The following is an 11,732-nucleotide window of genomic DNA, read 5'->3' on the forward strand; positions in this document are numbered from 1 at the left end:
TGTGTGAATGCCTCTTCTAGTTAGGGCCCTGAGGGAGTGCTACCACTTCATCACCAGCATAAGAGCTGAGTAAGCATTTACAATCCCACCTGCTGCTCTTCCCCGAGGCCCCCAGTAATGACCCCTTTCAAGAGAGGTAACGTTTAATTAACAGAGGGGAAATGAAATAACCATGAGCTGTAGCTTTCTCTGAAGTCAAGACTATTGCATTTCCCTTGCAATTGCATTTTCTTTCATATTGGCTGAAATGGTTCAGCATTAGAGGTACTGAGTTCCTCTGTCTGCTTTTATTGTACTAGTGTTTTAATTCGTGTACCCTAACTAAAAAGATGCCACAAACACACTGTTGGAGCAAGTAAGCAGCAGAGCAAACCTTTTCTTCCATTTCCCCCTCTTTGTAGTCTTTTCACCCAGATAACTGCCAGTTTTGTGCTAGGTCAAGTAAATCCTACATCTTGCTCTAATTTCTATTTTGGGAAAACCATTAAGAATTGTCATTACTCAACTGGTCTCAAAGTGCGTAGGATGTTTATTTTTTATTATTAAGCTGTAATTATGGTTTGAAACCAGGTCATTCCATATTTACTGCCCCATTTTTGTATGTAATCTGTGCTCAGTTTCCCTGCGATGGCCGGAAGCCCTTTGTGGCATTGTTATTTGCAGTGATTGTGTTTCCTGATAGACTGCCTGTGAGGACGCTGGATTAAGGTTGTAATTTAGTCTTTGTGGCATGCATGTGGTCATTTAATATGTCACCTACATTTGCAGGTTACTAGTTGTTTCAAATGATGCATTATAAAAGCTACAGCAGTTTTGTTTTGGTAATGCTCCAATTATCTGTCGCTTTTTTTTCTGCCAAAACCGTTATTTTGATCCTTTCCCCGTACTGTTTATCTGATCTCCCCTCTAGTGATAATCATTACAATTGCCAATCACCAATCAAATTGAGACACCATCTGATTCACCAAATACAACCCCCTGTCTAACAACATTAAACAAGCATCCATTGTTTTCTGCCTTTCAAGACGAAACAAATATAACATCCCTACACAGAATTCTTTTAAAGGCTCGGAAACAAGGTGCTATTTATTTCACTCTGATTATGTCAGTGGGAGAGACTTGGCCTCACACGAGATGATAAACCCGTAGGGCAGGTTTCCTTCTACAGGGATTCCACAGTCTATCAGTTTTAGATAACAGTCTGCCAGGGAGCGGTGTCCCGTTCAGAGTCCACAACGAGGAGGAATTCCTCCCGTCCCAGCCACCTTAAATATTTCTTCAAGTGCCTGTGACAGCCTTCCTGAGGGGTTTATAAGTTCCCACACTCAAAGTTTTAGCTCCTCACTCACCACTTCCCCTTTACGATGCAGACCCCCTGTCAGGCAGCTCCCAAATGCATTCCTCTCTCAATGGCAGAGTATGGATACTCAGAACACAACTCGCTGGCAGTTAAAGGTGTTAAAGGGATGAGTGCTCAGACTGGATCCCAGCACTTAGCCGCAGATGTGTGGTTATTCCACTGTGAGTAGCATGGGATGCTCAATATAGCACCAAACTGGTGGTAAAATCCTTTTCTGGAAGTCCCAATACTTGAGTTCATATATTATATCTCTATCTAATATGTCTGTTTTTAAGTCATAGAGATAATAACATGAATCATATCTTTAAAAAGCTTCATTTGAAACCAATATCATATTTTCAAAAACACCGGTATTATTCACATCAGGTCTCAGATAGAGCCCGCATCTTTGTTGTTTAAACACCTACGAAGAAGAGACTTTCTCAGTATCAAAAAATGTGCTGACATCAGGGCAGTGTCACATAACCCCTCTTGGACAAGGTTTGAACTTTATCTGATCTCTCTCCTGCAAACAGAACTGTTTTTCTTAACAGGCTCTTATTTTGAATCTTTGAGTCTTCAACAGTAATCTATTTTGTATCAACTCACACTGTTATTGTATAGTATACTGCCAGTCAGTAATGGCACGGTGCCATTTTGCTATACAAACTACCAGATGGGGGTTCTCAAAGATGTTTTTGGGGGGTTAGCGGTGACTCACCCTCCCCTGACCAGATGCGTGGGTACCATCAATAGGCTATTTATAATTCTTCAGATTAGAGCAAGGCCTCTGAGTCTCTGTTGTCACACTGAGCAAACAGGGAAAGAATGTAAAAATAGAATCCACATGAATCCCAATTTCCTCTCCGCATTAGAAAATCTATTTTAGGAAACATTTGAATAGTGGGTGTGGACTTAGCCTAGTGGAACATGTAGAAACATGTCCTTACAAATTGTGCCAATGAATGATCGAAAGGGAATGAGAAGTTGATAAAGACTTACTTATTTTGATGCTGAACATTACATTTATAATATAATTGTAAATTTGTCAATTAGAAAAATAGATATTAACACAATTGCACATCCGTTCAATAAAAAGTTGGTCATATAACATTAAAAAAATAAAAATCACAGCCCATGAAGGCTATGCTGCACAATTGATTTTGAATGAAAAACAAAGACTTCTCAAAGGTGCAAATTGTTCAGGTGTAGAGTGGAGTGGCACATATATGGCATTTAGTGACAACATTTAACACAGATTTGCAATAAGAGTGGTGCTTATCTTTTAGATAGGTTTTTTTATTTGTAATTCATCCAGAAAATTGTGCAATTGCTAATGCAAATGTTGTGAAACAAGTACTTACAGTCAGTGACTTACCGTAATTACACAGTCAAGAAAAGGCAAAAAAAACGAATGCAAAGTGTTCTGTACCAGAGCAACTTTGCTGAACCTTAAGGCTGGAGAAATTCAATATTTGCACGGGAAAGGTACATCACAATTACTGGTAGCCTTCACCAGTCTAAAAGGAATTGCTAATCATTGGTTGAGTTCATCTTAAAGATTCAGCCAAGGTGGTGAGTTGTCAGTGGACAGGAGAGAAAACACAGAAAGATCAGATATGGACATTTTTTCCCCTTCATTTGCTAAATTGTGCTAAATTTAATATCTTGTTCCTTTTTCTTTCATCCCACATTTATCCTTTTAATATTCAGATAAGGCTAGGAGACGGTCTGCTGTGTTGGTCAGACAGGAATAGTCACAGCAACTCTGGAGTCTCCCTAAACGTCATACAGACCGATCTAAAAAGGAAAAAAGAAAAATGTGATTCCATGAGCATGACATAGGCAATCTAATGTTTTTGCTTTAGATGCCTTTAGAATTACTATTATACAAAAATCCTAATGAATGTGTTTTCAATAAGACATGTCTTGTAATATGTGGCACACCTACATACTTCCAAGTGGTATTGAAGTGTGAAGCGCTCCCTCTTTCATGGTTTCTGTGGTCCCCTGTCTGGGCTGCTCTGATAAAGTGACTATAATTCATTCAGATCTATTGCCAATCAACAACTGAGTCACAGACCAAGAGGTTAGTGTGTGAATCTGCAAATTAAAGTAATTAAACTCCAATGGGCCAGATTAAATACAATACTAGCACACTGCAAAACTGTGCTTGATAGCTGTTAAATGTACAAGTAGAAGAAAGAAACATCTGACAATAAATAAAGCTGCCACTGAGAACAAGGTCAAAGTTTTGATTTCATACCAGTCCATGTTTAATTTAAAAACACTCCCTTTACTCTATTGTATCTGTATAAATTAATACAGATGACATATTAATTAAAGCACAGTTGGCATTCCTACATTGTGGAATGGACCCCTGGGATATGTTTGTGAACAGCACTGTGACCTGGGGCGACACAGTGGGTGGTTTACCAGTCTGCCTATGCGGCCTGAAGCCTGTCCTGCACCTTTGACCATTGGTCACTCCCCCAAGAGAGGGGTTTGGAAGAGGGCATCAAAGGTGAGGGCCTGTACCTTCACAGTTGCATCCTAACCATTGAAATCTCAGCTACTGTAGAAGACTGAACAATGGGAAGGGCAATGTAGGCCTGTTTTCATTGTAATACTGTTCATACCACAGTGCTGAAGCCCTGCCCGAGGGATAGTGATAGGACCTGCATTTTAGTTTAAGACACTCCTGCTGTTTGTTATTTACGCTGTGATGGCTGAGCTGCCTCTGAAAATACGCCACAGCCGGGGCTGGGCCAAGCGGGACACCGTCAGCTATGACATCACGAGACTTGTCTGACTTGGTGGTGACGTTAATACTCAAGACAATCCCTTTCCGGAATTCAGAATCGCTTTCTGAAAATTCACACAAGTGGATCTACGAGGCTAGTGGCTGTAGATTAGATATTTATGTATTTGTTTTGCTCTGAACCATTTTCTCCTGGTTAGGGATTCTCTACAGGATGATAGTAGTGGATCAGAAACAGACACTGCACTCCGAAACAAACAGTTCAGGGGGAGATCAGAACGGGAATGTGTGTCCCTGTATAATTAATAATGAGCAAATCTGTGTATCCCCTTTCACAACAGTCTCATTAGCCTGCAGGATGAAATTGAATCTTTATCAGGAATCACGAGGCCGTGTAATCATCGTACTCTGGATCACATTTGTGGTGATGGAACAATACAGAGACAGCAGGCCCTGAGAATGTTGCATCAAAACCAAGGCAAACGTTTGTTTTAGCCTCACTATTCAACAGGCTAATCAAACACAGGCCACAGAAAACTAGCGTCTGTCCACTCTCTCCGACCAAGAAGAGTCAGGGCTCTTATCTCAGGGCTCAGCTGTGCATTTGTCTGTTTAGGCCGTCTGAAGGAGCCCCAGTCCCCTCAGATAAAAATAAAAGCCTATCACTGCCTGCTGTTGTATGACTTGGGTTAATGGTTTTTTCTTTCCGAGTCCAGAATGCTTTCAAATGAAGTACTGCAAACCTGCTTAAACAGGGTGTTTACAGACTTGTCATTAATGTTTTCTAGTCAGGTATGTGTGCAGTATGTGTGCACAAAACTGCATATTGGACATTTGGATGCTGACATGCTAGCACAAAGTCTTTGCCCATAATGGTAAAGTGATATAGGTTCAAACCATTTTCTAGGACATAGGGTTTTGATTCACGTGCAGTTAAAAAGTTCGGTTTGATTCCTACTTTCCTTTTTTTGTCCCTCTAGCTCTTCCACCGCAATGCCCCTGTAATTAGCAGGGTTTCGGGGATTGTCTGTCTTGCATCAGGAGTTGCAGCTCTTGCCACGCCTGTGTCAGGAGTTTCAGCATCACATGCGTGCATGGAGAGAGTTGCGCAACACGCATACCTGCCTTTCTCTTCGCTTGATGCTGGAGTTTGGTCACGCAATGGCAGACTGGGTTATCACCGTCAAACTGCCGCTCCCTCCATGCCAAAGGGTAGGACGCCAATGTTTAATTTGTTTCCTGAACAATACGGCACATTCAGTTTTCATACAACTCAGGTTATTTCCCAAACAACAGTACATACTTTCATGTAAACAGACCTTGTGGCAGCATTGTGTTCTTTGTCTAGTTAAAAAAAACCATAATGGTGGAAAATCTGTAATCCTGGGGCCAAATGGTGTACTTTAAAGTGGTTGACCTTGTGCTTTGATCTGGCTAGAGCATTCAAGTGCTTTAAATAGCTCTTCTTCTGGGCTGCACCCTGCAGGAAAGTGTGTGGAGACACTCCCTCCTCATCGGTTACAACCGATTTCATGGAAATACACGCTCTAGTTTTTTTGCTTGGTTTAGAACAGTGTAATAACCTTCACAGTGAAGATATGTTGCATCCAACCAAAAAAAAAAAAAAGATGCTGGAAACTACTTTGCTTTATTTTTTTGCTAGATAGTAAGTCGTATCTCTCACTTTTCGCAAACTCAAACTTTTAAGTTCATGCTTTTCAAAATGTAGACTACCTTGATCTATGAAAGAAGTTAAAATCTAATTTGGCATGAATAGTATTGTCCGAGATCTCTGTCAGAGCATCTGCTACCCATGTCTACATTAGAAACCCGTGCATAGGATGTAGAAAGGTATTGAGGCCATGTTGGAGAATACTACGTCACATTAGATAATACTGACTTCTTAATATCAGTGGTATGAACCATTTACAAGATCAGATACCCTTTTTGAAGGCACAAAGAGTCCTTGTGCATTGTGGCTCACTGCATGCAATAAATTCAACTTTACATCTGGTTCAAACATTTTATTCAACAGAATACAGTTGTACCAGTTCTTTACAGGTTGTGTGTGGTTGGTAAAAACAGCAACATAAATACAAGTTAAGTTAATACAAGTCAAAAAAATAACTTAATGACAACAAAAAAGAACAGTTTCTCTTTCAAACGAATTAAAAAATATCAAACATATTGCTTTTCCTACATTTGGACTTCCAGCCCTTCCCTTTTAAATAGTTGCAACAACAGCAATAGAAATGATAAAAGTAATACTAAAAATAGTACAGAATCTCAAAACACCCCTTGTTTCGGTTTCAGCTCCTGAAATCATTAACTGTGCAGTCCTTGTGCCCATCCAGTTCAGAACCAGACTGATGTGGTTTCAGATCCCTTTCTTGTAAATGCTGATATGCCCCCACATGATCCATTTCATTTGAAGGCTCTGCTGCAGAACAGCGTGAACAACACTTTTTTTTTTCCTCCCAGTCAACTTTCTTCACAAACTGCTGAGTCACCCTTCCTCAGGGCAAGAACTCCTCCTGTTGGACTGAACTCCACCCCCTTCCGATCAGACTGTCCTTTTTATTTTTTTAAAGTTGTTTGTTTCTTCATCAGCAAGAAGGATTTTTTTGCCCGAGATATCCGCCAGAGCGTTACGCAAATCCAGTGCAATACACCGAAAAAAAAAACAAAGTCCTCGCCTCCGTCTTCATCGCTCGGGGAGGTTAATTACAGGCACCCACTGATCCATACAACGACTTTCTCTGCAGAACCCGTTGACTTTGCTCAGGGCCGGATCTTTCCAAGTAGATGAGTTTGGGTTCTGGAAAGAGAGGCAGGAAAGAAAAGGTGAATTAATAGACTGACACAGTTTTGTGATTCTGCAAAAAAGTACAAATTACTGTTGGGGTAATCTAATTATATGGTTTAACTATTTTTCAGCACAAATTCCCTGTTGTGAACTGGGTGTGGTGGCAAGAACTCTATGAACTCTGTTCCTTGCATGGTATATCTTTTTTCTAGCTTTCTCTTTGAATTACAGATAACTGTTTCTCCCAATTCACATTCACAGAATTCCCTTCTTGTTACTGCCGTCGCCAGTTCCTGGAAAAACTGTTTGCATAACTGCCCTGAAGGAAGTACACAGCATTCTGCTAAACCAACAGCCAAATCCCACAGACTGGAATCAGATCAGTCAGAGGACGCCCAATTATGGCTGCTGGGGCCCTCTGAAGATCTCCCCCCCGCAATCCACATCACAGGACCCCTTAGCAGGTCTGTGACAACTTGAAAGAGCTTCTGGGAGCTCAGTCAATTAGTGGTAATGACTGTGATCTTCAAAGGTTGCAACGTGCTGGCAAGTCACTCTCTCTCTCCGCGCTCTGGTTTGTTGAAAATATCAAAAACTCATTTCTCTACTACAGCCATAAACCACGTGGGCCAGGGGGACTTCTCTACGCCCGTTCAGTCACGGGTGCACATCTGCTTTCACAAGCCGGTTCCTTGAAACAATCTTGCACCTCACAGACATACGAGTTTCCTGCATCTGATGAAAAGTTACCAGGCAGCCTGATCATTTCCCCATGGTGCACGAAAGTCAAATTTAGCAAATGCACCATAGGGAGGATCTGTAACACGTTCCATAGAGGAGGAGTACATTAAAGTTATCAGCAGCCCAGAAATCACCCAGGCACATCTCAAAACAAGGCAGACGCGGCTCGGGAGTCGACACTTACAGTGATCAACACGCAGTGGAGGTCCATAGGTTCTCCTCCCTGTTTCACCCCTGCCAGGATCTCCGCCAGACGGGCCATGTTGTTCACCCTCAGGATGCTGATGTCATTCTCGCAGCAGAAGGCCTGGATCAGAGTGAAGTGGATCTGAAGGGCCACGTCCTTGACATCCTCCTCGTCCGTGGCCAGCAGACACAACACCGCGTTATCCGGGTCTCTGCAAGAAAAGACCAGACACCCCACCGTCAGACAACAGGATCACAAGGCATGTGCAGTCAGGCAAGGCTATTGCACACAAATATCCATCTGTATCCATCCCTAACCACATGCAAAGCCATAGTGCCATACTTACACATTGAGCGACTTGGCAGCTTCATAAACTCCCACCGTGATGCAGCCTTGCGGTAAGGCGCTGTACAGGACCTCTTCCAGGGCTTTTCCCACCGAATCCATCCTGGGAAAAGACACAAAACATTGACTCTCCATCCACTGACCTTTATCCTATACAGTTACTACAGCAGGCGATATTACAGCCACAGCTGAGGTCACATGACAGCCGGCGAGCCCAGCGTGCGTCAAATCACTTGGCCGACAAGTGACCTGTGGCTGCTGGACACGGTTTCACACGGAGACTATAGTACAGCTGACGAGATCACCGTGACATGCGTGGCGCGGACCTGCATGTGGTTTCGAGCACATACACATACATGTGTCTCGAGCTCGCCCTCTCTCCAGATCGCGCGCATGGAAACGACTGTAAAAGGCCAGCCTCCAGGGATTGTAAAAGCATTGTTTTCCCTTCATCATCATCATTTGTGTCACTGCATCGGTCTCGCTACAGTCCTTAAACACTCAATTACCTTTCTGCAGCGTGATCTCCACTCAGCTCCTCAAAAGTCATGTTGCACGTAATACGGCCCAGTATTCCCTCCTGGCAGCGCAATTCAGTATACATAAATAACTCCCCCACTCAGGTTTTTATCCACAGCACCGGTCCAATGCACCCTCTCGGCTTCCGTATGTTACCGGCTCAGCGCTCCCAATACATGTGCACCTCTCCGCACCTACCGTCCGTCTATATTGCCGGTTATTTGCATGGCTAACCCTATTGGACGCATGCTAATGAGCTCGACAGACGTCACGACAGTGACGCAGAATAAAGGCCTCTGATTGGAGGTGCTGGAGGGGTGGGCGGGTCTGGTGCGCTGCTGCGGAGTCTCCCAGCTGGACGAGCACAGAGGCATCTCAATACTGAGAAATAAAGGCAAGGAAGAAAAGAGCATGATAGAAATGCGTTGGCTTGCACGAATATCTGAAATAGATTGAAAGCATTTTAAATATAGTTTAGTTATTTAAAAAGCATACAGTTGTTTTGGGGTTTTTTTTGCAATTCATTTGTAATACAATACTATGTGGCCAATATTGAGTCAGGAGGAGATTATATGCATTTAGTGTTATCAAAACTTGAAATGCAGGGCCAGAGGTTGATTTTGCAAAGTAATAAACACATTTGATCTGCTCTATTCATACTAAGTAGATTAGATCAATAGCGACCCCGAGTGGACAGTATTGAATTCATGGTAGGGGCATGCATAGTAATTCACACAGAAGAAATCGACCGTACTAGTCAAGAGATTTCATGTACAAATACTGAAATGCTGGTGAGCAATTACTCATAAAATAGACCGATCGTTGATAACCCATAAAACAGACTTGGCTTGTAAGGGTTGTCCGAAGTTCATAGACGCCCAGCAACAGGACCCAGCTCTCTGATTGGACAGAAACCGAGCCCGCAGTTTGGTACTTGACCCGCGAAAAAGTCAAGGAGTGTCTCACAAATGACCGTTTATTATTTTTATTTTTTATTAGCACCCTAGTTACTTTTGTGCTATTGAAACCTGATACAAGAGACTTGACTTTAGATTATGAAATAGGAAACCATTCCCAAATAATCAAATGTATTTAACTAATAATGACATACAAACAAGCTTTAAATAAGTATGCATGGGTAAATGAATACCAGTACATTAGCTATTTGTAAAATGTGTTTCCAAAAAAGGAACAAAACCCTAAGGAATAATTAATGATCATACCTACACCTTTTTGTTTCCATCAGATTGCATTGCATGGCACTGGTGCATATTTCTTTACAATAAAAAAAAAAAGGGCATAGACAAAGTTATATAGTTATATTCATTTAAACAGTTGCATTCCTCTGAAGGAAACTGTGAGTGTTAAATAACTCTAAACACCCCGCTGGTGAGCACCAACGTTTGCCATAGTCTTCACCTACTCTTACAAGTTCTTTGCAGAATGGAGGGTGTAGTGTGATGCTTATTTGTGGGGTGGTGGTGGGCACACAGCATCAAGAAGAACAAGGACAAAGTAAAGGGACATGCACACACGCAAGGTTCAGAAATAACATAAGGATATGACCTAAAACTCAAACTGGACAGTCGCCAGAAAGAACGCCGCCACCCCAAGGCTGAGTCTGAAACCGGAAACTATGTGATCCAGCAACGTCAAACCTCCACATAAAGTGTTGTGGCACAGCTACAAGGTTAAAGCATAGTAACCGAGCCTATCCTTATAACCCGAAGTGCTGGCGGCACCCTTGGAAAGCACAACAGAAGCAGCACTATTGGCAGACACTCTACAACGCCACGCTTTCAAGATAAACAGTGTTCACTGTGCATTGGCAGACATTCCCGTACTCTGTGGCTGGCTGTCTTACTGTAAGGCTTATTTCCAGTCAGTTCTTTACTGCAATACAAATCAAATGACACAGCACTATTTCACCATTTCAAGTTATATTGTCATGTTTTCTCCCTGTTGGCTGAGGAGATTGAAGGTGCCCCTGTAATTGTGGTTTCTGCGTTAACTGTAATTCAGACAAGGAATCCATTGATGAGACAAACAGACTCAGTATTACTTGTACACTAAACTGTCTACTTAGCACAAGTCTTGTACCGAAGCCAACACTAAAATGTTACAGGCCCGTATTTATCAAGAACTTTTGCTCTTGCTCCGTTTCTTTCTCTGAAAATGGATCACCTCGACAGCATTTGTCTTTTTCTTTTTTAAGAACAGCTTTCAAACAAATATGTAACTCCCCTTTTCAATTCAAGGGTTTTCATTTATTTGAAGCAACACTTTTACATTTCAAAATGACTTGATGAAATGGGGTCCTTAGACTCAATAATTAAATAATTAATAACTATAAAACTGTATTATGCATTCTGAAAAGAGAAATACCAGTGCTTCACAGTTAATCTTCCAAGGGTATATTGTAAGGGTTTATTGTGTGATAATGCTGTAAACACTGGTTGCTTGAGTACAGGAATGTCAGAAGTCTAGTGAACATTTGTGATTAATTGAAAAAACATTTTCAACTCTCATTCCTTTCTGACATGTTCCCTTGGTAACACACTGAAAGATTGCTCTAATGCAGAAAAGCAAGAAAGGCATTTAAAAATGTGTTAACAAGGAAATTGAATTAATGCTTTCCCTTTGCAATTAGAATCTTGTAGAATTGAAACAGGCATGCAGTGATCATGGCATTTCACGTCATGAATTTGCTTGGGTGTGACTGTACGGATTATAGACCAGAGTATGCCTCATCTTTCACGTCAGGGAGCTGTTTTGCGTTAACTAAAACATACGTTGACTGTTATTAGGCATGCATTATCAATGAAACAATGACTGCTTATTAATCATTTGTGTGTCACACCCCTGCAGTGGAAAGTGGACGTTTACCATGCTTTTTGGGAGTCGTACAATACTAAAGATATCATATAATTGTGGATAATTTGATATTGTGTTCTAATATTTTGCCATACAATTGTGAATTAACCAGGAGACTTAAATGTAATATCTGTAGACCTACAGCCTACAAAGAGAGCAT

At 41.6% G+C, this 11,732-nt stretch overlaps 1 protein-coding gene across 1 annotated transcript; it reads right to left on the reverse strand.

The window, feature by feature from the left end:
* Window positions 1-6,109: 6,109 nt before the first annotated feature.
* Window positions 6,110-8,892, reverse strand: LOC136714980 (growth arrest and DNA damage-inducible protein GADD45 alpha). The gene is made up of 4 exons (XM_066692639.1): window positions 8,689-8,892; window positions 8,181-8,282; window positions 7,832-8,045; window positions 6,110-6,918 (listed from the first exon to the last, which is right to left on the reverse strand). The coding sequence occupies exons 1-4, from the start codon at window positions 8,781-8,783 to the stop codon at window positions 6,805-6,807; spliced, it is 525 nt and encodes a 174-aa protein (XP_066548736.1). The 5' UTR covers window positions 8,784-8,892; the 3' UTR covers window positions 6,110-6,804.
* Window positions 8,893-11,732: the final 2,840 nt, after the last annotated feature.

The sequence above is a fragment of the Amia ocellicauda genome, chromosome 19 (genome assembly GCF_036373705.1).
Source record: "Amia ocellicauda isolate fAmiCal2 chromosome 19, fAmiCal2.hap1, whole genome shotgun sequence".
NCBI classification, from domain to species: Eukaryota; Metazoa; Chordata; class Actinopteri; order Amiiformes; family Amiidae; genus Amia; species Amia ocellicauda.